Below are 27,765 nucleotides of genomic sequence, written 5' to 3'. Positions count from 1 at the left end.
GTATTTCTTACACCTCTCTTCAGTAGACGTGTTTTAAACTCGTGAGACTAACTAAAACACGTAACGAGTCAAAGCAGACAATATATGTCAACATTGAGCATAAACTATTACAAATGGTATCATAGGTAGACATAGAACAGTGTGTCAACGAGGATGCTAGCTTTTAAGGAGTAAATTGTGAGGTCCCACGTCGGTTTAAGAGGTGAAAAAACATTCATTATAGGAGATTGGAAAACGCCCGCAACAAATGCGTCTTAAAATCAGAGACGGACAACAATAAATAATGGACAAGAGGTAATAATTACAGTTAAAAGCAAATATAAATAGAAAAACAAATGGTTTTAAAAAAAGGAATTTCGAGGACGAAGTCCCATTTATGTAAAATTAAGACACGAATAAATAAATTTAAAACAGGGAAAAAAGAAAAAAAAAAATCGTTTTGAATTGTCGTATTGGAATCCCGAGTGATCGTGTTATCTCTTTTTAGGGTTCCCAATTTTGGTTTCTCTCTCCGATCCAATTTGAAGCCTTAAAAGCCCTCACTGACACACCGAAAAGAAAGCTCAATCCATGAGGACGACACACTAGTATTACTCTACCACCAACTGTACATATATTTTTTTTTTTTTTTGTTCATTTTGTCCAGGCCATTTCCCCTCAAACCCTAGGATTTTGACCTGTTAGGGTTTTCGATTTCATTTCTTTTCGTGTTTCGTTTAGTTTCAGATCCTGTTCCGGCGTAGTTCTTCTTGATGATTGAGGTTAAGATTTGGTTTCCATGTTATTGCTCTTCGTCTCGTGTAATTGAGTCGTAGATATGGATGTTTTCGGTAACGGTGCTAGAGTTCAAGTGGCATCTACGTCCGGGGATCTCAAGCGTTTTGGAGCCAATTCAACGGGTATGGTTTTTGCTTTCTTCTCGGATTCTCTCATGCAATTTTTTCTTTTGTAGCTTTATGCTGCTCTTTTGGACCTTTGTCTTGAATCATTGTTACTTCAGATCCATTTTATTTGAACTTCTTAATTGTGTATATGAAGTCGGTGATTGAGAAATTGAGCTCGGATGGTGGTAGTTGTTGTGTATAATCTTACAGTTGTGTTCTCGAATCTTCTGAACGATGTGAGGATTTCGTTCTAGTCCAGTTATTGAGATGGAATATGTTAATTCTCAAGAATTTAGTCGATAACTGTTTGTTTGCGGATTATGGCAGTTGTCTGCGATGTTTCTCAATTTTCTACCTAGTAATTTTAGGTCATTTTCTTAGGAAGTCGTTATTGGTTTTATGGAGCGATTGTTGTTGTTCTATGATGTAAATGTCGTTTAGGCCATTTGTGTTCTTGCGATAGTTACAATTTGAATTGTTGTTTTCTTTTTCTTTTGATTTCTTGGAACTTCACCGGAAGAATGGGGAGAAAACTATAGAGGTGGTTTATCTGATTCTTGTAGAAAACTCTCTATGCATAATGCTCTTCGGACGTTTTATAGTCACTTTATTTCATTTATTTATGATTAGATCTGAAACATGTTCTGATCTCTAGTTTTATAATGAAGATGCAAGCAATGTGATTTAATTTTCAATGTTGCAGAAGATGCTCTGTTTGATGCATCGCAGTATGCATTTTTTGGGAAGGATGTCATGGAGGAGGTTGAATTGGGGGGATTAGAAGATGAAGAGGATGATACACTTGCTGCTGGGATTGAGGAGGAGGAGGAGTTTTTGTTTGATAAGGAGGTATCTTTTATTTCCTTTGTTCTATACAGTTATGTTCCTTTTTTTTTTTAGCTGGATGCACATGTTTTCTTTTTAAAATCGGTAGTAGTTGCGTGTGAACGACTAGAAGTCCAAGTTCAATCCATGCCCTACAAGTTTCGGAAATTTAAATTTTATAGAAAAATTGGATCTCGTAAATTTTTGTTTGAAGAAGTTTTTTATTGTGTAGTTATGTATTTGAAGTTCTTGCATCATCTCCATTTTCTATTGACGATAAATCAATCATCAATAAGTCTGGGGGTGGGAATCTAATTATGAGGAATCAAGAAAAGAGGGAAACTACAAAAAAGTTTGGAAGAATTTGCTAAAGAGGTCGAACCCAAATGGCTTCCCTTGTCTATGACGTCCAAATAGCTCGTTCCTGTTTATTTCCAAGCAAATATTCTACAAGGTAGCAATAAAACCAGCTTCCCAACTCGAAAAGAGTTTGAATTATTGCCGAAGACTACTCATTTGTTATGGAGCATGAAAAGTATCCCCAAGTTGGAGGATCCATTTGATCTCCTTCCCCTTTGTATCTATGATATCCCTTTGCTTGTTATTTCCCTGTTTGTACCATCTTTCCTCCAAGAGGTTTCATTTGGTGGCCTCTGTGTTACCTTCTATTGCTGCCCTCTCTCCTTTTGGGTTATGCTGTCCTTCGATTTCCTGTGGTTCCTTCTTTACTGTGCTTTGGAAGGTCGAAATTCCCAAGTAGTGACAGATTTGACAAATGTTTCGTTGCAAAGTTAACACTTTGGATCATGTGTTGAGAAAGTTCTCTCGAACAAGGTCACGGTGTTGCATCCTTTATAGGAGAGCGTCTGAGGTCCTTGATCACCTTTTGTTGAGATGTCATTTTGCCTCCTTGGTTTGGGATTTTTTCATGTGGCTTGGCCTGATGTGTGCAGATCTATGCTGGAGGTGTTCTTCTTTAATCACCCTTTGTTACTTAGAGTTGTTATTTTGTGGGTCTTTGGGCTTGGGAGAAGAAGTCATTGTTTTCAAGAGGTTGAGAGGGTCTTGGGAGGTGGTCTGGACTCTTGTTAGGTTAATGTTTCTCTTTGGGTTCCATGGTTAATGAGTCTTATAATTGTTCCTTAGGTACCATTTTTCTTAGATCGAAGCCCCCTTTTAGCCTAGGTGGTTCCTTTTGTTGATGTGTTTTTTGTATTCCCCTTCCATTATTTTATTTGCCCTCAATGAAAGTTTGACTTTTCATATAAAAAAAATCATTGGTTAAAATAAATCTGGATCTAGAGATGCCAATCAGCTTTCCTGTTTCTCTTACGCGGTAGATATTTTAATATTGCATTCCTTTTGGACTTATTCCCTAAAGAAAATGCATATCAGTTTTAGGTTAATCCAGACAACATAATAAGTGGGTGTGGGAATTCATGGATTTATCTCATACAATTGTAAGTTTTGAAGTTACATTTGGTAGTCTTGATGAGAAAAACTGTTGCTGATGTAATCTTGGAACTTTTATAAAGCATCGAGCAAGCTTGTCACTTTCTCCTTCTCTTATTGCACAAGTCACCTTTGAGATACTGTGGTATTTTTTTGCTCTGTTACAAAATGTGCCATTTTATATTAAGAAGTAACTCAAATGTTTGGTAATCATTTATAGTTCATAAGTGCTACATAATTGGATTTAACTAACTCCTTTCTATGGTTTGCAGAGTGAGGACTTTAGACCTCCATCTGATATTGACGATCTTGTTTCTTCATTTGAAAGGGTTAGAAACCTTGTAGAACTCCTTTGCATGAATGACATGTTTCTATATTTTTATCTCTATTTGATTATTACTTTGTGTCCTTTCAGTTGAGCGAGGTTGGTAGCGGGCCTACGGGAGTTATTGGAGGTAGAGCATTGAGAGAAAGTAAGTTTTTCCTATCAACTGTTTGTGATGCTAAAATAGTACTCAAATAATAGTTCGTATTGAATAGTTTGCTATTGTCGAGATGGTCCAGTAACACAAAATGGCTTCATGCCGCAGACAAACATTACTTGGTTCTCTAAACTCCCTTCATCAGGGTGGGTCTAGAAAACTTCACCGTGGCAAAATTTATGTTCTATTTTTTTTATTAGCCTTTCAATTCTAAAAATTGAATTGAGAAAATTGAAAAGAACTTTAAAATCTGCAGTTCTTAATACAATTTTTATTTCAAATGTCCATTTCTTATTCTCTTCATCACGATTTAGGTGAACTTTTACTTGAGGAAAGTATTATAGACCTTTCGATAATGTTAATTTGAGCATTCGTAGCTTGGATTCTGTATGTTAATGTTGGGAATGTATTTTTAGAGGTTAGATTTTTGCCAATTTTTTCCCTTGTGAACTATTTTGATCCTAGTCATCTTGCGTGGAAGGAGCCAGGTGACAGATTTAGCTTTTTTCACCCCTAAATATGTACTACTATTAGATTGTGTCCGACCACCCGATCAATTTAGACTCGAACTAATCACCCCACTTTTGGAGATGATGGAGACTTTACTCGTCGTCTTGACCCATTCACAGTCTGCTAATCTAATCCCAACATCTTTAATCCTGACAAGCTTGTTTCGAACAAGATCTCTGTCTTATCTTTGTTACACAACACTGAATGTACAGTTCATTTGTCGGTTCATGGTTGACTGATTTCCTTCATTTTCTTTTTGTCTTTCTCATCTACTCTTCTAGGTTCGTCAGTTAATGAGTGGCCACATGAGGAGGGCTTCTCCAATTGGCTTGCCCAGCAAGGCTATAATGTGGAAAGTGCTCAGGAAGGAAAAAGATGGTCATCACATCCACATTTTTCCTCTCTTGCTGAATCTACGTCTTTATATAGGACATCGTCTTACCCTGATCAGCAGCCGCAGCTGCAGCAATACCACCAACAGATCTCTAGTGAGCCAATTTCTGTCCCGAAGTCTTCATATCCTCCTATCGGAATATCTCCTCATGCTTCGCCAAACCAGCATTCAAGCCATCTAAACATGCCTTTTGTTCCTTCTGGACGCCATGTAGTATCATTATCTCCATCAAATCTCACACCACCAAACTCTCAGATTGCTGGTTTCATTTCTGGATCACGATTTGGAAATATGCCGCAACTTAACTCTGGTCTCTCCGCTAACGGTGGACCACAAAACCAATGGGTCAACCAAATTGGCATGTTTCGTGGAGAACATTCCAGTCACCTAAACAATTTATTGCCTCAACAGTTACCGAATCAGAACGGATTTCCACAGTTACCACCACAGCCACTGCAGCAGCAGCAGCAGCAGCAGCAGCATAGGTTGCAACATCCTGTTCAGCCTCCATTTGGTGGTTCTCTACCAGGTTTTCAGTCCCATCTTATTAATTCCCATGTTTCTTCAGGCCCACCCCACTTAATGAACAAATTGGAAGTCATGCTCGGCGTACCGGATATGAGGGATCAAAGGCCTAGGTCTCAGAAAGGTAGACAGAACCCTCGTTTTATCCATCAGGGTAATGAGACCAGTAGTTTTAGGAAGAACTTTGGGTGGCCTTTCTGTGGATCCAAGTATGTGGGAGCCGATGAATTAGAGAATATTGTTAGAATGCAGCTTGCAGCAACACACAGTAATGATCCATATGTAGATGACTACTATCATCAGGCTTGTCTTTCAAGAAAATCTGCAGGAGCAAAGTTGAGGCATCATTTTTGTCCTAATCAACTAAGGGATCTTCCACCACATGCCCGTGCCAATAATGAGCCACATGCTTTTCTACAGGTCGAAGCACTTGGTAGGGTTCCATTCTCATCGATTCGTAGACCTCGCCCTCTTCTTGAAGTGGATCCTCCAAGTTCGTCTGTTGGTGGAAGCTCTGATCAAAAGGTTTCTGAGAAGCCCCTTGAACAGGAGCCTATGCTAGCAGCTAGAGTTACAATCGAGGATGGTCATTGTCTGCTTCTTGACGTAGATGATATTGATCGTTTCCTGCAATTCAATCAGTTCCAAGACGGCGGTACTCAGTTACGAAGACGTCGCCAGGTCCTGTTGGAAGGACTGGCTGCATCACTTCACATAGTTGATCCATGCAGTAAAGATGGTCACACAGTTGGGCTGGCTCCTAAAGATGACTTCGTTTTCTTGAGATTGGTTTCTCTTCCCAAGGGACGAAGGCTTCTCGGAAAGTACCTTCAGCTGCTCGTACCGGGTGGTGAGCTCAAACGAATAGTTTGTATGGCTATTTTCCGTCACTTAAGATTCCTGTTTGGTAGTGTTCCTTCTGATCCTGGGGCAGCAGATTCTGTTAGTGAACTTGCAAGAATTGTCTCATTGCAAACCCGTAGTATGGATCTTGGAGCCCTAAGTGCATGTCTTGCGGCTGTAGTTTGTTCCTCAGAGCAACCTCCACTTCGCCCTCTAGGGTCCCCTGCTGGAGATGGGGCGTCCTTGATTTTGAAATCTGTTCTCGAGAGGGCCACGGAACTCCTAACCGACCCTCATGCTGCGAGTAACTACAACATTACTCACCGTTCTCTCTGGCAGGCTTCGTTCGATGAATTTTTTGGCCTTCTTACAAAGTATTGTGTGAACAAGTACGATAGTATCATGCAATCACTACTCAGACAATCTCCACAGAATCCAGCAGTAGCTGTCTTGGATCAAGCCACTGCCATCAGTCAAGAAATGCCAGTCGAAGTATTACGGGCAAGCCTTCCCCATACCGACGAGCACCAAAAAAGAGTATTGATAGATTTTGCTCAACGCTCGATGTCTGTTGGTGGATCTAACAATGGGACCGAGCACTGTCGTCGCAACAACTTCGACTCCTTATGATCAAGAGGAGTTTGTTGCACCTTTTTATCTATACAGTTCCAACGAAGGAGCCTTCAGAATAATCTCATCAAAATACATGTGGAAGAACAGAGAAACCCCTTCCTCCACTAGAGGTCTCTCTCTATTACTGCTCCCTTAAATTCTATTCTTTTTTCTTTTGGTACGGCGGGTGAAAGAAAGAGGGGGCGTGCAAAACAAAATACTTGCTTCTATTCTTAGAATGATTCTTCTCTTCCTTCATGTTTTTTACTATTGAAAAATTAACGCCATTGTTATGTTGGGGTTAGTTTTGATTGTTTTTTTTTTTTTTTTTCTCTTCCAGGATTGGGTAGAGGAGGAGAGCTTTAGAGATAGAATACGGTGTAAGTGGTCCAGATATGAACGAGAGATATAATGTGGATGGTCGAGGGGTTAGAGTGTACAGGGTTGGTTGGTCGGTCTTGAGAGACCAATTTCCCATGGTCCTTCACTATTTATAAATACCTGAGAAGGGTGGTGGGGATGGGTTTTTTTAGTGTTCTATAATTTACTTTTTATGATGTTATTGGTGGCTCTATGCCCACACAAGAGAGACCGAGATCGAGATCGAGACAGAGACGAGACGACGGGGATGGAGTTGGACGTTGGTTGTGTTCTTTTAGCCCTAACAAATGGGGTTGGTGGTATTCATAGATCTTATGGGGAACTATTTTCATATATATATATATATTTTAAATAAGAAGGATGTTAAGAATAATGGAATGGGTTTTCCATATTATTTTTGGTCATTTGTATTTACTAAATTGCTACGATTTATTTGTCTGCTACAATGGAATTAATTAGTTAATTAATTAAATATTTGTATTGATTATGATGCCATGTCATAATTAATACAGTTATTGTGTTCGATTTTTACTTCCAACAATTTTGAACTAATTAATAATGTTTTAGTTGAAACTATGCCCATGTTGGTAGGTTATCTACTATTTTTTCTGTAAACTTACTAAGCTCTATTTTTAACTCTCATTTTGATCTAACTTTTAACTTGGGTAAAAATTAACCAGTTATTGAATTCAGCTTATTTATCAAGTATGTAATTGACTTGGTTTGGCTCTAAAGTAGCTTTGTAACATAAGAAGACACACTCTAGTCTCGTAAATTTATAAAATAATTTTAAATGATATGATTTAACTAACTGAAATAATGAATGGACTAAGAAAAAAACATGTCAATTTACTCTTTTACTTGCAAGAAAAAATTAGATGTTTAAAATATTTCAAAATACTTTTCTTCCTCGATTTGCAAATACTTTGAATGGACTAAGTAATTTTTTTTTTTAATAGTGTCAAGCCAATCAAAGCTAGGGTCTTTCTTATTCTTGTATCTCATCTATTACAGTAAGATAATTCATGGTGACACAGGATCATGATGTTATACTCGATCCACTGCATCATACAAGAGGCACACAATATAAATCTATAAGACTTTTTTTTTAAAAAAAATTATGAGACTATTCTTTGAGTTTGATCGGATACAAAATTCACTTTTTTTAATCTAATAGGCACGAGTCTTAAAAAATATTGAGTAGATTAGGCACAAAAAAAGACAGAATTATTCAAAAACCTTTCCACAATTTTTTAGGACTAAACTGGAAATTTAACCTATAGATTTAAGATTGGAAAGCTAACCAGCTCTTCTTTATTGGAATCACTGATAGTACTCATTTTTGGAACATCATGGAATCGAACCGGTAGTTTAATCAATGGATAAGTTGCTATGTACTTCACCTATTGGATTATGGGTAGTAGACATATTTATTATCCACAGGCTCTTTAGTACCATTCATTTGAGTAGAGACAAAAGATCATAATTTGGAAGAAAAAAAAAATGCATTCTTTATGATTCAAATTGAAAAATAAACTAACCAACTTTTGTTTATCATGTAAATTTAAGTATATATCACACTATTTAGGAGGGAAGGACTAGAGTGCATAAGAGAAAGCATTACAGGTTCTTACTCGGTTGGGGAAAAGAATGAAGCATTCTTTATAAAGGTATGAAAACCTCTCTCTAACTGACGCATTTTAAAACTCTCGAGGGAAAACCTAAAAGAAAAAGCCTAAAGAGGAAAATATCTGCTACCGGTGTGTTTGGGCTGTTACAAATGGTATTAGAGTTAAACATCAAGCGATGTGCCAGCGAGGAGATTGAATCCCAAAGGGGGTGGACACAAGGCGGTGTGCCAACAAGGACATTGGGCCCCGAAGGGGAGTGGATTGGGGGGTCTCACATCGATTGAAGAAATAAACGAGTGCCAGCGAGAACGCTGGACCCCGAAGGGGGATGGATTGTGAGATCCCACGTCGGTTGAGGAGAAGAACGAAACATTCTCTTTATAAAGATGTGGAAACCTCTCCCTAGCAGACGAATTTTAAAACTATCTGCTAGGAGTGTGCTTGGGGGGTTACACTTAACTGATGGTCGTTTTAGCCTTTATTCTCGTAGGGCTCAATAAAAATGTACTCTCAGAGGCAAAGGCAGATAGATATGCGAATAAAGTAATGGGATAGACATAGAAAGCATGTATAGAAATCTAAAAAGAGACTCACAAGTCATTTCACGTAGTGCAGCACGACTGGAATTCCACAAAAGCCAAAAGATATTCCTTCACAACCGTTCTATCCATAGCAAAGTAAAATTCTCGTCTGTAGTTAGAATGTTGAAAGCCTATATATCCTGAAGAAACTCGAATGTAAAACAGAGAAGAAAACAATGAACTAAAAGGATTCAAGAGAACAAGTGAATGACCTCATCAAATGACATTAACAAAAAGTGCTCGATCCGAGACGATGTTTTCGAGCTCTGGTTCCCTCTTTGATTGGTAATGCTAAATGTGTATAATGTGTTTGTTGAAAGCAGACTGAAGTTATTGTGTATAATGTATACAACACAGGGTAAGGCCATACTTGTATTATCTGACATAAACATCAAAATCAAAATTTAGGAGATCAGCATTGCAACAGTATGTATTTATATTTCTCAGCATTCAAAGAAACTATAAAGAGAGAGAGAGAATAACTGTCTAAGTACCTCATTTGTCACACATCAAGCACGGCTTCGTAAGTGTTTGACGAGAGACTAGCTGAAAGCTGTAAATACTTCCACGTGCCAAACTGATCGATCCTCGTTTCAACCACGAAGTACAGGGTAGTTGAGGCAAAGAAGCGAGGGATACGACCGGTTACAATTGTAATGCACCGCAACAATGTCTTCATTTGCAATCAGATTGTTATGACGACATAACTACAAGAGATCTCTCTGGAATAACTATATTCAATGCTGACTATGTAAACACTTTCCATGACGTTGCACCTCGAGAATCATCTATTTACTAGGAACAAGCAGTGAAAAGATTCCTTACCGATGCCAACATTGTCTCATGTGGTTTCTCCTGTACGAGAAATGTTTGAGAATGGTAATGTGGCAACATAAGAAGTCTGAACTTAAACAAGATTCGTGTTCGTTACAGCAAAGATAAAACTAATGAGAAATTAGACTGCTTATGTTAGAGAAATGAAGAGCTCAACTTACACATCCCATATGTACGAGAATACTGAACTTGTGTGTATGGAAACTAGCATTAAATATAAGAGATATTTCAGCTTACCTAAAATGTTGGGGCATGAGATTATGAGGCCTTTGCTACCCAGATTATGAATCCTTATGCGACAGATCCGTAGTGGTGTCTAACAACCCAGAGCTCTAGTTACCCTCTTGAGAAAGTCGAACAGATGCAGCACGTACCATACTCAGGAGCCTTTCATCTAGTGTTTCGAGATCACCACAATTACGAAGTTGAGAATATAATGGAGCAATATAATCTGCAGCAATTTCAGCCAACTTCCACAAAGAGAAATCTCCAGCCATTCTAAGTACTTTGACCCACAAATGATGGGCAATATCTAGACAAACTACAATTACATGCAAGCACACTTCCTGCAGATCTTCCAGAAACCAGAACTCAGCCAACCAACAAAGCTCTACATATGATTGGAGCTCATTCAACTTCTCTTGGTCATCCATATTATACCACAGACACCCACATGGAGGATCTGGCAGCTTGTCTGAGTAGAACCATTCCACCAGTTTAGCCATTGCCTCCCAACTAACTGGAACCTTAATTATTTCCGAGTGGCTGTCGGGAAAAGAAAAAAAAAAGTGAAAAAGACTGAATCTTTAACTGTGGACTACAATAATGGCAAATAAAATCAGAACTGCTTTCAGAAGAAATTTCAAAGGAAGTTCAACCATTTCTACTCAGAAACAACGGATTCGCCTCCATCAAATTCTTATAATGTGAAAAGTTTTAAGCTCGATTTATGTAACGAAAAAAAAGTAAAGAGAAGGCTCTCATAAAGTATTTGAGAAAAAAAGTAATTTATGTATAAATATTGATCGAACTGTGATCTGATGGCAAAGAAAACTTAACAATCACGCAGTCTTTTAGTTAATGTATTAACATAGTTCATTTTTCCGCACTACACTACAACAGATCTCTACAATCCAATAAATGCAATAATATCTTATTTTCATCCTTAATTGAGAACAAAAGTGAATTGACCAAATAATATTACTAATAAAGAACACCGTATCAAATAAACTCTGTAACTTCTTATTTTCTGTTCACTACATTATAAATCACATAATAGTCCTTTTCTATGGCTGTGTATTGCAATAATAAATGCAATGATAAAATACCTTTCTTTCATTCCCGATTGTAACAAGGCTCTTAGATAGTCACAGCTTAACCACAAAATTACTTTATGAACATGCATATGTGGAAAAGATGAAGCACAAACATCGCATTTCCAACTAGTCTGCTTAGTTGCTTTTGCCTCCAAGGTGATGTCTCTGAAAACAAAACAAAATTGGTCATAGAATCTTTTACAGAAAAGATAGTTACAAGGAGGAAGGAAATTAAAATATGTTCCCTACAAGAAAATTACACTGCCCAACAACAAGACCAATTGAATGGCTTCGACCTAAATCAGAAAATGTAACAAAAGATCTTCTGCTGGATAATGTGAATGATAGAAAAAACACATGCTTAATAACATATACTACCCTGTTACATTTTTCAGTAGAGAAATTTAATTCTCAGAAGTGAATATGAACACAAGGTTAAAGATTCAAAATGATTTAGTGGCCAACACATGAAGATATGTTCATTTGTATGATGATAAAAAAAATGATTGTCTATCTGAAATCAAATACTCAAAGAAAAAGAACTTATTTCCACAAAATATATGCTTGTTAAATGAAACTTGATCTAGTTGATAAAAGCCAAGAGGAACCTACGAGAAAGGATATCCAGCTGGACCAAGAGCCGCCACAAGATTGAAGTGGGGGAAAGGTGCCCCCCACTTCGGCCTTCTTCTACAAAGTAAATGAAACAGAGTCTGTATTCTACAACGTTTAGCAAGACTTCTCAACTTTTTTGTAAGTTCCTCTCCAGTTTGGAGATGTCCCTTGTAGACATACTCAAGTAACTTCTCCATTGCATCATCATGAACGTGTGAAGATAAACAAACCTCTTTCTGAATCTTTCCAGATGAGTTCTTGTCAGAGGAGGATGAATGATTAGGAATTTTCTCAATGACAGGTGGCCAGTTAGGAGGCAGCAGTGACGCACACCGAGCTGCAAGAATCACACCATGGGCATTTAGAGACTTCCCATTTGTATGAATGAAACGAATGTCTGAATAGTCAGTCCCATCAAGTGCTCTGCCAATCCTGTTCCCGAGTTTACTAGGAAACCCATACAATCCCAATAAACTAAGGACATATGCAGCATACCACTTAAGTCCCGGAGAGTAACTACCACCGCAGATATCCTGAAGTTGGCTTATTAACTCATCTTCAGCAAATCCAACTAATAAAGAAGATGTTCCTCTTTCATTTGTCAAGGGGAGTAATTGTAGAATTAACTCAGCCAGGCCCACCAAACTATATAAAAGTAGGATATCTCTTCCCTCCCATTCTTTGTTAGGGCCCTGACAGCAAGCTCTCTCATGAAAATTAAAAAGCAAATGTGGAGAATAGCTCAGCCTATCTAAATGGACTTCATTACTCAGGCACCACTTAACAAAGGAGACTATTGCCTTCATGCCTTCTGCATTCTTGTCCCACACTGTATACTGTGGCAGACCTACACAACATACTAAACTTAACAAGTTCACGACTATTAGAATATTTGGCATACCAGAAATTGTCCCAAATGAGATGCCCGTCAGTGTATGCCGGAAGTCCTTCAAATATGACTTAATACTCGGCTCTAGCATCGTTGTTAACATAGACATCGTCGTTGATGCAATATAATTGGAAGGAGAATAAATCATCATCATAATAGCTCTCAATAATGATTCATTTTTTGAGGCATTTACAACATCACTTTGACAGATTTGACGCCAACCCATAAATAATTCAGCAAATGCCAAACTGTCGATAAAACATTTTTAAAACATGAGTCTATAATGAAAGAAAAACATCATGAAAGGATTAGGCATAATAAAGTAGAACTCCACATGAACTGAGTAATGGTAATACCAGGCACATGATAGAAGCATGTCAATTAGGGGTCTGTTTGAACTTTTGTTCAGGTAGACATCTTCATTGAAGTTTGTTGCAAGCGAACCAAGAATTTCCCAGATATAAACCCTCATTCCAGGAAAATAATTTGACTTAAGACCCTCCCGAGCAATGTTTATCTGGTCTTCCAACGACAAAGTACATTCATATAGTTGTTTGGGACACTTTCCAAGTAAAAGATGAAGGAGAGCTCTGTCAATTCCATGTTTCCAAAAATAATTGTGATGTTGGCCAGCCCAACGAGTGATTAAGGCCAAGCGACTGGCCTCCTCGAGCAACCATATCTGATTATTGGTAACTGTTGCAGGTTGTAAACTACATTCAGTCATTGCACTTAATATGGCACTGACAATTGGTTCACAAAATGAACTCATCCTTTCCAAACCGGTCTCCTCATTTATCTGAGCAAGAATGTCACAAAATAAATTTTAAGCAGAGAACATGTATTCATTCAATACGGTGTCTATAATGAACATGTTAACAGTTCTTAGTTCTAACCACTAAACATTGTGCAAGTCTAAATGCTTCAATCCTAACATGATGAGGGCGTGAGCTGGCCATGCATTCCACCATTTCTTGCAGAATTGCTTCTCCACGCTCTAAAAGCTTCTGTGCACCAATACCACATAGAGCTGCAAAGGAAATTGACAACTTTTTCTCAATTACCAATCCACAAACTCAATGTATGAAAATTCCCCCGCATTCATTACCTATTGCAGAGTACAACTTCAAAACTTCAGCTCTAACTGAAAAGTCTGGCTTGGCATACATATCATACAAAGCTTCCATCAATTTTGCATCACTCCAAACTGGAAACCTAGAGAGAGGCCACCTAGAGAGTATTATACTCAAAAGAGAAAAAAGAGGTTGAATACATTCAACTGGGTTCATAGCTCCAGAAAAGTCTTTAATCGTGCCAATCAAATGAAGAACAACTTCAGTCTTTTTTAGAATTTCCCAAAGTGCTTCCTCACTTTTACTTGGTACATTTGAAAGAATCAAATTCAATGCTGTAGCACATGCTGCAGATGTTTGTATTTGACGAGCAGGTAGCAAACATGAAAGAGCATGAGAAAGGTCCAAAATGAAAGGTTTCAACAGTGCATTTGGTATAGCACTGAACAGCTTTATAGCAACATCAGCTGCTATGCTTGATGCTGCCCCATTCTTGTCTTCAAGAATCCACACCAAAGAATAAACAATGTCAGGTATAGAATCCTGAAAGAAACGGAAGGGATGGCAGTAACTATCTGAGAACAAAAAGATTATTAAAAAAAAAAAAAAGAAGCTCCAGACATGTTAAACGAAAACTTTCCAACAGTAGGTAGCCACCTACATAAAGTGACTTCAACTTAAGAACATAATGCATAAGAAGACACAAGGACAGTCGCAGAATTTAACAAGTTATTAAGTTCTATGCAAAACACGCTTAAAATTAACCAGAAGCACGAGAGAGAGCAAAAAAAAAAAAGGAAGAAAAGAACCATTCTCGTTTCTTTTCCACTGTGTAACTATCAATATTTATTCTTTTTATTTTATTATGTCCACATTCCTCCTATGATGACTTACCGACCCCCCTATAAAAAAAATAGTAAAAAAATAAAATTTCTCCAATTTAGTAGTGCGATATCAATGCTTATGGAGAAAAAGGTCTTCATTTCGATATGTCCAATTCCAATCCAAAACCTTCACTGTTATCGGATAGTGCAATTCCAGAGGAAAAAAAAATCAGGAAGTATGACTCTAAACAACTATAAAAAGAAAACGGAACGAACAATTGAACTTGATTGGATTTCCAAAATCTAAAAGACAACACTAAGTGCGATACCTTCACGAGGTGATGGTAGCATAACTCCCTGGGAACAGATTCAAGAAATGCTGCAATGGAACGAACAACATGTCTCTGTACCTCATTATCCGAGCACATCCATTTTCTCTTGTTTTGTTCATTAAACCTGACTTGGAAAACAACAATTCCGCGGTTATGGCGTAGATAAACTAATCTCGTAAATAAATAGAGCGTGAATAGAAACATTGCTCATCAAATGAGTAAATTACAACACCTACAAATTTTCGGAAACGGTTAATCACCTAAAAGAAGCACACAACATTGTGTTTCAAGGTTTCAGACATCTTTTCTTGAATTGTTTTTAAAGCGACCTTCGAGAAGAGATAACCGATAGGGGAAATAATAACTATACGAGATAGGCAAACCTCAAAGATATTATCGCAACCGACTTACAAAACAAACTAAATCAACTTTCTGAACCAAAGAAGGATCAAACTTCCAAGAAAACTCAAAAGAAAAGTTCAATTAGTTAATTATAGTGCAGAAAAACAAGCACGTCAACATGCTCCGCAGAGCAATAACAGAAAAACATACAAAAAAAGTGCATCAAATTACAGCGAATGAGTTCTGGCACTGAAGAAGACTGAAAACTGACCTGGTACCGAGATTGAGAGCGTCGTGAAGACGGCGATGGAGAGTGTGGATGTGGCTGGTAGATTCGACTCGTCCACCACCGCCTCTGGAGGATCTCATCTCGAATGGCAATCGAATTTGTCAGTTTTCTATAAGGCGAAAGAGAGAGACATTAGAAGTGGACAGAGTTTGAGCAGATCATCGAAGTAGAAGAACCGCCTTGAAGCTTATTGTACGCAATTCGAAGTACTTCGAAAAAAAGTACTTTCGCTCGCATTCTCAACTCTCAGCTCTCAGCTCTCTCTCTCTCTCTCTCTCTCTCTCTCGTTGTTTTGGTGATCAAAGAGACTAATGGCCAGAAATGGAAACTATTTATAAGGAACTAAAAACATTGACCTTCTTATCTTTTCTGCAAAAATTAAAATGGGTTAAATTATTTTTGTTTAACTTAAAATTACTCAAAAATATATCTTTTATATATTTTGTAATAATTTAAAATTAATATAATTAATTTTATTTTAAAAATAACAAATATTCACTCAAAACACATAATTTTTAGGAGTAATGTTCATTTTTAAAAGTAATTTTAAGATCATTAAAATTTTAAATCAGACATTACATTTGAGGAAAATAAATAAATAAATAAATAAAGAGCGGTAAAGCAAAAGTTGTGAGATAGGACAATTTTTGGAGGGAAATACAAATTTAAGAGAAACAAAAATAGAGGAAATTGTAATTCAGTGGTGAAAATTTATAGATGAATGAGATATAATAAAAAAAAATTACTGAGATAAACAAAATATTAGGAAATAAAATTTACGGAAAAAACAAATAGCGGTGTTCGATGATCCTAATGACCTTAACAATCTAGACTACTCAATAAGTTGAGTTTTGTCAACTTCTCCCTATCCAATAGTTATATGCAGGAAGCCGTTGTTGTTGTCATATAACACCGATTTCAATTTCTCTTACTTTCAAAACTCTCTTTCGAAATCTCTTTGTTCCCGTTTTCTTAAACTTTCTTCTTGAATTAGAGTCAAGTATACGTCGTTGGGTCGTAGGCGACGCAATAATGAATAGACTTAGACTAAAGAGGTACATAGAGCAGTATAGAGACGGGAGCGGTTCATGTATCCATCCTTTTCATTATCCATCCCACAAAATTCTCTATTTATTTTTTTATCTACTAGGAAAAAATTCTGATATTTTTTTTATTTAAAAATAATGAATATTCCAACAAAAATAAATTTAGTGTTTAACTTCCAATTAAAAAATGTAAAAAAAAAATCTAATATATTATTCACAAATAAATTATATTAAATATTCTACCCTCATAATTTATAAATAATCAAAATTTAATATTACAAAAAGAAAATTCAATATAATTTAAATTTAAATATTGTACCATAGTCTCAAAATATTTATAAAGTATAATTGATGGCAAAATTTATGAAAATATAACGGTAAAAACAAAGAAAAAAAAAAGAAAATTGATTTATTATAATTTTGTAATTAAAAAAAATATATATATATATATATAGAAAAATTCTCACCAAGGTAGGCCCCACATCCGGGTGGTGAATGGACATTAGACAACAAGACAAAGGACCCCACGGAATCGCCAAGGAAAGCGCGTGTTCCACACTCCATGAAAAGCCGCGTGGGTATCAGAGACTAAAAACTTGGATAACGAGATGTGGAGGGGACTGGTGTAGAGAGGAGCCAAGTCACTCAAACGAAAGCTTCATAAGGAAAAAATGGGATTACCTAAACAGAGAGATTTCATTTCAGCTCTTCAAGATTCAACGCTTTTTGGAGTCGAAGAGAAGAATCCGCTCGATCGATTTCTCATTCCAGTGTATGTTCATGATTCCTTTCCCTTCTGCAAACAAATTTCACTTGAAAATCTCAGAAAAAATGGCCTGAATCTCATACTTTCAGTCTCTGCATATCTTTTCGTTTGATCCGTACTGAACAATCCTGCATTATACCGAGTTTTAGATGATTGAAGAAACGCCGATAATAATGTAACCTAACCTAACCTAAACAACGAGATTTCATTTCAGCTCTTCAAGATTCAACGCTTTTTGGAGTCCAAGGGAAGAATCCGCTCGATCGATTACTCAGTCCAGTGTATGTTCATGATTTCTTCCATTTATTTCCCTTCTGCAAACAAATTTCACTTGAAAATCTCTGAAAAAACAGCCTGAATTTCATACTTCCAGTCTCTGCATATCTTTTCATTTGAACCGTACTGAACAATTCTGCATTATTCCGAGTTTTTGATGAGTGAAGAAGCACCGATTCTTAGAATATGATATTGATTTCTCATTCCAGTGTATGTTCATGATTCCTTCCACCTATTTCCATTCTGCAAACAAATTGCACTTGGAAATCTCCGAAAACGACCTGAATTTCATACTTCCAGTCTCTGCATATCTTTTCATTTGATCCGTACTAAACAATCCTGCATTATACCAAGTTTTAGATCATTGAAGAAGCACCGATTCTTAGAACATGATATTGATTCCAGGTTTCTGATTCTGATTCTAAATGCCAAAAAGAGAGCGATTACTGTAAAGAAGTAGAGGATTTTACTGAGTTTCTTTCCCCAGCGACTCATCCGAAACCACAAGAACAGAATGTGGGCTCTTTCCCCATATCCAAATCTCTCACTTAATAAAGGATTTTCTAAAGTTTCAGCATCAGCTCAGATTACAATTTCTCCCAAGGACACAATTTTCCCACTGCCAAATTGGAGGATAGGGAAAGGCGATCAGAAGAGTAGAGAGCTTAGACTAAACGATGCTTTTTTTCACTTAGAGTTCATGATTGAGAATGGCCAAAAGCCTGATGAATTCCACGCAACACGGTTACTGTATGATCTCTGCAAGGCATGTAAGATGAAGAAGGCTGTGAAGGTAATGGAGATGACAATTGGGTCAGGAATCATTCCAGATGCCTCTTCCTATACCTTTTTGGTAAGTTCTTTGTGTAAAAAAGGGAATGTTGGTTATGCAATGCAATTAGTGGAGAAAATGGAGGAATATGGGTATCCTACAAACACTGTTACTTATAATTCACTTGTGAGAGGGCTTTGTATGCATGGAAATTTGAGTAAGAGCTTGCAGCTTTTAGACAGGTTGATCCAGAAGGGGCTTGTTCCAGATGCTTATACGTACTCTTTTTTGCTTGAAGCTGCTTACAAGGAAAGAGGGGCTGATGAAGCCATTAAGCTTTTGGAGGAGATAATTGCAAAGGGTGGGAAGGCTAATTTGGTTAGCTATAATGTTTTGTTAACTGGGTTGTGTAAAGAAGGTAGGATAGGAGATGCCATTCAGTTGTTTAGGGAGTTGCCTTCTCAAGGATTCAGTCCAAATGTTGTTAGTTATAATATTTTGTTAAGGAGTTTGTGTTATGAAGGGAGGTGGGACGAGGCAAGTGTGCTTCTAGCTGAAATGGACGGTGATGGGGACGATCGTTCCCCGTCGAACGTCACATACAATATATTGATTGGTTCGCTTAGTCTACATGGCAGAATAGGACATGCTCTTGAGGTTTTGGAAGAGATGATTCGGGCAGGGTTCAAGCCGATGGCTTCGAGTTATAACCCGATAATTGCTCGTCTTTGCAAAGATAGGAAAGTGGATGTTGTTGTGAAATGTTTGGATGAAATGATGCATAGGCATTGTAATCCCAATGAAGGAACATACAATGCGATTGCTACACTTTGTGAGGAGGGAATGGTTCAAGAGGCATTCTCCATCATACAGAGTTTGGGCAACAAGCAACATTCCTCTACTCAAGAATTCTATAAATTTGTTATTACGAGCTTGTGTCGAAAAGGAAACACATATCCAGCGTTTCAGCTTCTCTACGAAATGACAAAGTACGGGTTTACGCCTGATTCGTTTACCTATTCGTCTTTGATCCGGGGGTTATGTATGGAGGGTATGCTGAATGAGGCAATTGAAATATTCAGTGTAATGGAGGAAAATAACTACAAGCCTAGAACTGAAAATTACAATTCACTCATTCTTGGTTGCTGCAAATCTCGAAGAACCGATTTGGCCTTCGAGGTTTTCGAAATCATGGTCGATAAAGGGTATCTGCCAAATGAGACAACGTACACCATTCTTGTGGAAGGGATCATCCAAGAGAAAGAGATAGATCTTGGAACCAAAGTACTGAGGGAGCTGCAACTCAGGGATGTAATTAGTCAAAGCACAGTGGAAAGACTTGTTATGCAGTATTACCTAAAGGAATTACCATTAAGATAATTCAGTTGACCGTTCATCAAGAACACGACGTAAACGCTGGTATGTACATTATTTACAACTATGTACATGTTTTTAGTTCACAAGGCTTCTTTTATGTACATAGCTAATTGCTTGTTGAAAGAAATCCTTAATGTCGATTACTATTCGAAAATGTTTTAAATTTGAACAATTTCAAAAATATTGAATAAACTTAAAAATCTATTAAACATTAAAAATCGAACTTATTAAACAAAATGGGGGTATTTGAAGCACTGGTTTGGAATCCAAAACCTATTTCAATAGGTCGGCTCTAGAATCCTAAAACATCGAGGGAATGGAGGAATTAAACATTCTTCTTTGAAGACCTGGGGGCAGATCTCTCCAGCCCCAAACTTATCGTCCTAATGAAGTTTAAAGACCTCTAACATATCAATATATTTTGACCAGTTGAGCTAGAACTTCTATTCGAGCTCAAGTATGGATTACAATAAGCTAGTTGATAATATATATTTCAACCCGTTGAGCTAGAACTTCTACTCTTGCTAGATTACGGTTTACTATATTCTACTAGGCTAAGAAGCGCTCATCCCGATGATAGCCTCAACTCTTCTTAACCTATTCCATGTAATGATTTTCTCCCCAAAATTACTGAACGTTAAAAAGGTACCAACCAATAAGCTAAGAAGGCCACATAAATTGATATTCAGTCTGAACAAACTGGATATTAAAAGGAAAGCAAGTCAAACCATATAAGGTTATGCAAAGTAATAAAAACCAAAGGAAATGGTGCAAAACTATCTTCAGAAGAACACTAGAATCTCCACCACTTCAAGCACCTAATGCTAGACAGCAATGGAGAAAATAGGCACTTTAAGGAGAAAGCTCGATCATTTTCCAGATATCTGCAACTACTTAGACCTCTGTCTCATCTTTCTGCGCTTTCTCTTGAGCCTCCTCATACGCTTCTTCTTCCACTGGCATTCAGAAGCCCCCCCAATAATCAAAAACAATAATTCAAAACCAAAGGAAGAGAACGAAGAATCAAATAAATAAGAATTCAGAACCAAAAAAGAGTATGATGAGAATAATGCTATTCCAATATAAACTTCAAATTGAAAGCAGAAAGAAAAATCGATAAAAACCTGTTTAAGAATTTGAAAAACTAACTGTGGTTATCATATATTGGTGCTTGATGTATGAGAAAAGAACATATGACCAACCATTATTCATCAGAAGCGTATTATAAATTTAAGTTCACGGCAAAAACAAGAGAAAAAACATCAAAACCATTTTCACTTCACAATCTTAGTGATTGAATATCAAATCTACACCGATAATCTACCCACAGTTGTGAGAAACAACAATAAGTAGATTTTGGTTCAGAATTAAGTAGAAACAAAAACAATCACGAAGATGTATAACATCACATTGCTAGACCTAGAAGTGTAAAGGCATGTTTTACGCCAATATGCCAAAAATAATAGCAAAAATCCTAAACTCATTTTCAAAATCACAAAACCTAAGAACCTTAACGAGTAGTTAATCAGTTTTGATTCGTGAGGAGATAAGAAACGACCACGGTCGAATCATGAAACCGGAATAAACTAGAGCATACTTTCGACTCCGATCGCGCCAAAAATACATCTCAATATCTAAATCCTCAAAGCAGACACATAACATCGAGAAAAATTGCAAGATTGGGAAAAAGTTCCGAGAACGAAGCCGCTTAAACCTATTGCAATTAACATAGGATGAGAAAATTTTGGAAGAAGAACCTTAGCTCTCATTGTCGATGGCGAACGAGCTTTGCCTCAGAAGAACAATGGCCGAAGTTCGATCCTTCAGCCTCTCTCGACGAGAGTGTGAACCGGAACAATCTTTTAGGCGCCTTCTCTTTTATAGTGGATATCAGAACCCTAAACCTTAGTATTGAGTGTTGACCGAGTCAGAACTCAGAAGGTAATTTTAGTCTTTAAAATTAGAAACAAATATTCATTCTAACTAAGTTGATGTTTAATAATAGTTTCTTATCAAATTTAAAATTCTTAAAAATTAATTTATATATTATATATAAATTTAATTTTTCATTTTTCATTTTTCATTTTCTTATATTTATATGAGTATTTGAATTAACTATGGTATACCTCAGACTATTTTAATAAATAATATAATAAATTCTATAACACAAAAATAAACTAAAATTATGCTACACATACTCAACATCAACCCAAATTATTTTTTTCCTTAGAATAAAATTCTAGTTTTTTTAATTTTTATTTTTTTGAAAATGACGAAAAATCACAATAATAATAGATACATTTTGTTCGACTTAAACTATAAATGAAAATTACTATTTGAATAAAACTCCTCACAGGGCAAAACATCCATCAAATGAGTGAAAATTTTTCAATACTACAGTCATCCATTTATTATCAGTCACAAGTCAAACATTTATTATCAGTCACAAGTCAAAGCATCCATCAGATGAGTGAAATTTTCTCAATACTACAGCCATCCATTTATTATCTGTCACAAGTCAAAGCATCCATCAGATGAGTGAAAATTTCTCAATACTACAGCCATCCATTTATTATCTATCACAAGTCAAAGCATCCATCTGACGAGTGGAAATTTCTCAATACTACGTTCATCCATTTATTATCTGTCACGTCAACACAATAATATGAACAAGCATGCATGCATGCATGAGAGTACATGTTGAGGATTGTTGGGGAAAGGTGTTTTGTTCTCCTGTCCAACCAATGTGGGACATTAATACATATAGGCATGACATCAGTACATAGAGACAAAATGATGTGAATGCGAGAAACTAAAACATAAGCTAAATGTTAATAGTAACATCAAAACTCCACTCACGAGTCGGAAATAGATAAATTGTGCAGGTTGTATGCGTGTGCACATAGACCGAGGGCGAAAATTTCAATACTATTGTAGGGTGATGTACTAGTTCGATTTGTTGCCTGCCATGTTAACGTCGTTAAAAGATAAGCAAAATAAGATTGATAGTGTGAATGAAAGAGTATTTACATATATGTGTACTAAAAATTTTCCTGAGAGAGTGACAGAGGCATAACTCTTAACTTACAAATGGAAAAATTACCCAGGTTGTACATTCAAAACAGAGAGCCTTTCTATCGCAGTATTTTGAGTGAAGAGAGAAAAGGGACTGTAGAGTACGTACAATCTTCAACCATGTTGAGTTTGCGAGGAACTTTGAGAGGAAAGAGTATCTGTACACAACAAGGAATATTTGAGTGACAATGAGACAAGGCTCGAAGCTAGCTTGCGCGCACCTCGACTGATCTCACGTGACAAAAATTAGTGCATAAACAATCAGCCAAATGAGCTACAAAATGAATACTTACTACAGGCAATTAGAAAATAAGCATTTAATCTATAGACCTTTGACGAGGATCCAAATTATGAGACAGAAACCTGGAGGAGTCTTTCATTCTGTGGTAATCAGTACGAGTGAAAACCGAGCAAGTAATTTCTCAGCGTATGAATGCTATAATTTATACCACTGATTGATGCTGACTACATGATAAGATGAGTAGGGAAGGGAATGGCCAGGAAAGGATACCAATCAAAGATTCGAAACCGAGTTTAGAGTGAAATCAGGTTCAGGAGCGAAGAGGTACAAGCCATCAAAACACAGGAACTGATTCTAGTAGAGTATATATATCTTAAATAGTACACTTGGATCTTAGCATCTAGTAGATAAGCTTCCTTAGGAGTCGTTCAAAAATTTTACTTCATTCTTTTTTTCGTACAATAAATTGAGTATAATGAATGTTGGGGCATGAATATTTGAACCTCTAATCTTAAAGGAGGAAGTACCCGGTAATGACCACTAAAGGTAGAAAACATTACATATAAACGCAAAAAAGATGAGAAATTCTCTCAAAGCTTCAAACAAATTACCAATGTCTTAAATAGTACACTTGGACCTGAGTATCTAGTAGATAAGCTTCCTTTGGAGTAGTTAAAAAATTTTACTTCGTTCTTTTTTTCGTATAATAAACGTTGAGGCATGAAGATTTGAACCTCTAATCTTAAAGGAAGAAGTACCCAGTAATTTCCGTCAAAGAAAGGAGAAGGTAAAGAGCATTACATATAATCATGAAAACTATATGCAAAATGATTTTTTCCCATGGCATTGCCAGAAGTAAGCTCAAACATTCAGAAAGCAAAACAAAATCATGATTTACGGCCTAAGAAGCATGGTTATAACAGATCATGAAACTAATATTTGCACACTCAACAGATCTTTAGCCTAAACTTCAACAGAGAAACATGCCTTCTTACAAAATTGTTACATTAAGAAAACGTCCAATTACATATGTATTTAAAAAAAACCATATGATATTTTGATTAATAAACACTGTGAAGGAAGAACTAAGGTTTAAAATCATCATTAAAAAGTTTCTTGTTCCACGTGTAAATGTGAAGCTTCAAAATCTTCCATAAGAAGGAACAACTGAGGTTTTCCAATAAATATTAGCCCAATTTGAGTTCATTTTATATGTAAATCAATACACAGAATAATACAGGGAATGCCAGGAAGAACAAAGGGCAACTCAAAAACTTCATCGATTCACAATCTCGACACTTGTATGTCGAATGAATTAAAAACAGAAAATGATTATGATAAAATGGAGAGAATAAAGAAACAAATAGTCATTATCATACGTATGTGTTTTTTTTAGAAACAAGAAATGGGAACATCATTAAACAACCCTGACAGCCAATGATATTATCCAATAAATTTCAATTAAATTAAAAGCCATAAAAGATAATAAAATTGAGGCCATTGAAGAGAGAAGTCAATCACCTGGTCGATTGCCCATCGAGATTGCCCGATCTATGTTATCTAATCTTCGTTGTATGGATCCTAAGATGGAATTTAGTGACAAAACTCTCTTTCTTACACTTGAAATCCTCGAGGCATGCTGCATGATGAATGGAAAAGGTGCAGCTTCAAGTAACTGATCCAGTTCTGTAAAGGTTGAAGTAATAACTTTTCACAACATTGAAAAGGCCATGAAATTCAGAAGTTAAATTTTTGCATCCAGGACAAGAAAAAAGGTAAATTATGAGAGAATGTCATTTATAATGTAAAACCTAGCAAGTGACAGAATCTTCGAAGCTATATTGCTATAATATAATTAGTCAAAGTAGTACAAGGAAGCAATTCTATTTTATAGGAAAAAGCTAATAACTCTAGCAGATATTGTCCTCTTTAGGATTTTCCTTCGGGCTTCCCTCTCAAGGTTTGTACAACGTGTCTGCTGGGGAGAGGTTGTGTCTGCTAGGGAGAGGTTTCCACACCTTTAGAATGTTTCGTTCCCCTCTCCAACCGATGTGAGATCTCACAAAAACAAAGTAAGAGTAATTCTACCTGTAGTGATACGATCAAGGGAAGATGAAAGCTGGCTCTGGCTCTTAAGAGTATCATCAGCTTTGGAGTCAAAATCCCTTATGATGTTGATAAGCATGGAAGAAAGCCCATTTGCTAGAGCATTAGAGTTTTCCAAATTCGTGTTTGCAAGATCATTTTCTTCCTTGAGATCGCCATTTCGACTAATGGAAGTCTCCAATTCGACAGAGACACTGCTGTCCTCATTGGCAGGATCGTCGAGTACTTTCTCCGGACTGTGCATCTCAGCCAATACCTGAAAGAGATCGCCAAGTTCATTGTCACAATCGTAATCGCCCATCTTTCTCCGAACACATATAGGTTCGATAGTGACCAGCATAATATAGAACCAATTAAAAAATCCATAATGTGAGGCAAAAAACAACAAAATGAAAATAGTTTCCACAATTTCAAGATGTAACGAGTGTGCCATCGACGAGAGAAAATTCAAAACTAATAGCTACTAAGAATAAATCTCGGGGGTCGACTGTCTGGAACAAAATTTTAAGCAAAACACGAGAACAAGAAATTTCCATGAAATTAAGCTCGCAACTACCGCAATTATTCGGAAATAATCATACAGATTCAATCGCAAATTCTTGAATACTAGAACAGAATATAGTTAATGCGCAGCAACTGACAACTATATCTGCTATACTTTTCTAAAAAAATTATCTACAAACCAACGAAATGAACATCCAGATGAATGCAAGAAACTGATAATAGTATAAGATCACTGGAAGAAGAACATTCAACGAGAGGATTGGAACAAAAAGCACAGCGCATGACTAGCGAATCGCTAATTTTCTGGAATTTTTGAACAAGGATCACTCAACGCATCTAGGTTAGAACTCCGCAATAAGCAAAAGTTTCCTCGAGATTAGCTTCCATTCATACTAAAAAATCAAGCAATACGAGAATGGAATGATAATCGAATTCCATAGATAAATTTTAGTAAAACGGGACATCACCACCTACCGTAGTTCGCAGTCTCTCTAAACTTCGTGCTTCGAATCCAGAAGAATCCGCTAACTGGTTCGACGTCGCCGGCGCAATCGTGGGAGATAAGATCAGAGAGAAGAATTTCTAGCCCAATTCCGAAAAGAATCTTTGGAGTAGCAATGTGTCAAGGTATTTCCCCCCCAAATTATACTAATTTTTAATATTAATCTTCCAATTTTATCTAATTACACTCCAACTTCAAATTGGTCACCATCTTAATGGTAGGTTTTTACTCTAATAAATATTAATAAAAAATAAAAATAAAAACAAAATGCCTCATGCCAATGGAGATAATATTTTTTTTATTATAAACCCACGAGCATTCCTTAAATTAACAGACGTGAGACTTTTATCATCCAACATCTCCCCTCGAACAAAATACATCTCCCCTTAATCGAAACTCGACTCATTTGGAGCCTTAGTCATTTTTTACTATGCCTTCGAGGAGGGTTGACTCCTTTTTCTTTTGGAGTTATTTGTTCGACACTTGAGGATTTACTAATCTATTGACACGACTAAGTTTAGGGCATGACTCTGATACCATGTTAGATGAACACGACTCTCTACAATAGTATGATATTGTCCGCACAAGCTCTCATGACTTTGTTTTGGGCTTCTCTAAAATGCCTCATGGCAATTGAGAAAGTATTTTTTAATTATAAACACATCATCATTTCTTAGTGGATGTGGTCTTTCAACTACAAACAATAATAATAAAAATAAAAATTAGATATGATAAATAAATATTTATATATATATATATATATATATATATATATATATGACAATTATTATGTTTATTATTGTTATTATTATTTAATTAATTATACAGTCACATAAAAGATTATTATTCTTAAAAATGGACTAATAAAATCTCTTACTTTGAATCCAAAATTATGATTGATCTCAAAGATAGACATTATCTGAATATTCCAGGCAGCCAGGGCCGGTCTTCCATGCGGACGGTGCCCATGGCCATACGCGTGGGCCCCACCTAATTTGGAAATTAGCCACCTATTATTAAAAATATATATTATTATTTAACACAACATTTTAAAAAATTCGAATTTAAATAAATTGTGCAAAAAAAATGAAAAAATGAAAAAAGAAATTAATAATATTAATCTCAAGCTTTCGAGAAGTTTAAAAAATAACCTTGAATTTTAACAAAATATTTTTAAAAGTAAATGTATTTTTTTTTAATTTAAAAAAAGTAAAAATAATTTTAAAGTTTTTAAAAAATTTAAAGACTCATTAAATTTTAAAAAAATTTAAAGTTGTTTTTTTAATTATTTTTGAAAATTATAAGGATGTTTTTGAAATAAATATTAACAATATCCATTTAAAATTATTTTTTTAAAAGACACTTTTATTAATTTAAAATTTTAATTATAATTATGGGTACAATTTTTTTTTCTGCAAATAAAAAAAAATTAAATGCATCTTAAAAAATTGCAATTATTTAACAAA

At 36.1% G+C, this 27,765-nt stretch overlaps 5 protein-coding genes and 2 long non-coding RNA genes across 18 annotated transcripts; 4 read left to right on the top strand and 3 right to left on the bottom strand.

Annotated features, from left to right (window-relative positions):
• Positions 1–419: 419 nt before the first annotated feature.
• Positions 420–7,406, top strand: LOC111443142 (protein PAT1 homolog 1-like). 2 transcript variants are annotated; one of them, XR_002710441.1, is made up of 6 exons: positions 420–899; positions 1,588–1,733; positions 3,434–3,490; positions 3,577–3,634; positions 4,435–6,658; positions 6,868–7,406. XR_002710441.1 is itself a non-coding variant. In XM_023080809.1 (5 exons), the coding sequence occupies exons 1-5, from the start codon at positions 818–820 to the stop codon at positions 6,543–6,545; spliced, it is 2,454 nt and encodes an 817-aa protein (XP_022936577.1). In that variant the 5' UTR covers positions 420–817; the 3' UTR covers positions 6,546–7,406. The 2 variants fall into 2 exon arrangements, 1 of the variants encoding a protein (XP_022936577.1); XM_023080809.1 differs by having other exon boundaries at positions 4,435–7,406.
• A 691-nt stretch (positions 7,407–8,097) lies between these two features.
• On the top strand, positions 8,098–20,627 carry LOC111443079. The gene is made up of 3 exons (XR_002710430.1): positions 8,098–8,108; positions 18,489–18,492; positions 20,517–20,627. It is a non-coding gene; the product is annotated as an uncharacterized LOC111443079 (long non-coding RNA).
• On the bottom strand, positions 8,934–15,879 carry LOC111443074 (BTB/POZ domain-containing protein At1g04390). Of its 4 annotated transcripts, none has more exons than XM_023080699.1 (11): positions 15,617–15,879; positions 15,001–15,127; positions 13,883–14,390; positions 13,671–13,804; positions 13,131–13,573; positions 11,883–13,022; positions 11,283–11,435; positions 10,192–10,719; positions 9,615–9,975; positions 9,333–9,499; positions 8,934–9,202 (listed from the first exon to the last, which is right to left on the bottom strand). In XM_023080699.1, exons 1-8 carry the CDS (start codon positions 15,712–15,714, stop codon positions 10,287–10,289), a joined length of 3,036 nt encoding a protein of 1,011 aa, XP_022936467.1. In that variant the 5' UTR covers positions 15,715–15,879; the 3' UTR covers positions 8,934–9,202; positions 9,333–9,499; positions 9,615–9,975; positions 10,192–10,286. The 4 variants fall into 4 exon arrangements, with proteins under 4 accessions (XP_022936467.1, XP_022936465.1, XP_022936466.1 ...); XM_023080697.1 differs by having other exon boundaries at positions 9,171–9,260; XM_023080698.1 differs by having other exon boundaries at positions 9,171–9,251.
• Positions 17,161–18,492, top strand: LOC111443077. 2 transcript variants are annotated; one of them, XR_002710428.1, is made up of 3 exons: positions 17,161–17,452; positions 17,661–17,932; positions 18,128–18,492. XR_002710428.1 is itself a non-coding variant. In XM_023080701.1 (3 exons), the coding sequence occupies exons 1-3, from the start codon at positions 17,352–17,354 to the stop codon at positions 18,272–18,274; spliced, it is 315 nt and encodes a 104-aa protein (XP_022936469.1). In that variant the 5' UTR covers positions 17,169–17,351; the 3' UTR covers positions 18,275–18,492. The 2 variants fall into 2 exon arrangements, 1 of the variants encoding a protein (XP_022936469.1); XM_023080701.1 differs by having other exon boundaries at positions 17,169–17,452; positions 17,661–17,727.
• LOC111443076 (pentatricopeptide repeat-containing protein At1g79080, chloroplastic-like) lies at positions 18,499–20,040 on the top strand. Its single transcript, XM_023080700.1, has one exon. It carries the CDS (start codon positions 18,519–18,521, stop codon positions 19,872–19,874), a length of 1,356 nt encoding a protein of 451 aa, XP_022936468.1. The 5' UTR covers positions 18,499–18,518; the 3' UTR covers positions 19,875–20,040.
• Positions 20,528–21,827, bottom strand: LOC111443078. Its single transcript, XR_002710429.1, has 2 exons — positions 21,629–21,827; positions 20,528–20,827 (listed from the first exon to the last, which is right to left on the bottom strand). It is a non-coding gene; the product is annotated as an uncharacterized LOC111443078 (long non-coding RNA).
• A 520-nt stretch (positions 21,828–22,347) lies between these two features.
• On the bottom strand, positions 22,348–26,448 carry LOC111443260. 7 transcript variants are annotated; one of them, XM_023081005.1, is made up of 5 exons: positions 26,272–26,448; positions 25,276–25,549; positions 24,709–24,894; positions 23,056–23,104; positions 22,348–22,515 (listed from the first exon to the last, which is right to left on the bottom strand). In XM_023081005.1, the coding sequence occupies exons 2-4, from the start codon at positions 25,535–25,537 to the stop codon at positions 23,061–23,063; spliced, it is 492 nt and encodes a 163-aa protein (XP_022936773.1). In that variant the 5' UTR covers positions 25,538–25,549; positions 26,272–26,448; the 3' UTR covers positions 22,348–22,515; positions 23,056–23,060. The 7 variants fall into 7 exon arrangements, with proteins under 7 accessions (XP_022936773.1, XP_022936772.1, XP_022936775.1 ...); XM_023081004.1 differs by lacking the exon at positions 22,348–22,515 and adding an exon at positions 22,563–22,604; XM_023081007.1 differs by lacking the exon at positions 22,348–22,515 and adding an exon at positions 22,578–22,604 and having other exon boundaries at positions 24,709–24,873.
• Between the last annotated feature and the right edge of the window lie 1,317 nt (positions 26,449–27,765).

The sequence above is a fragment of the Cucurbita moschata genome, unplaced genomic scaffold (assembly GCF_002738365.1).
Source record: "Cucurbita moschata cultivar Rifu unplaced genomic scaffold, Cmos_1.0 Cmo_Scf00005, whole genome shotgun sequence".
NCBI lineage: Eukaryota > Viridiplantae > Streptophyta > Magnoliopsida > Cucurbitales > Cucurbitaceae > Cucurbita > Cucurbita moschata.
Note: the sequence above shows the minus strand (reverse complement) of the source record. Positions and strands in the feature narration are given on the sequence as shown.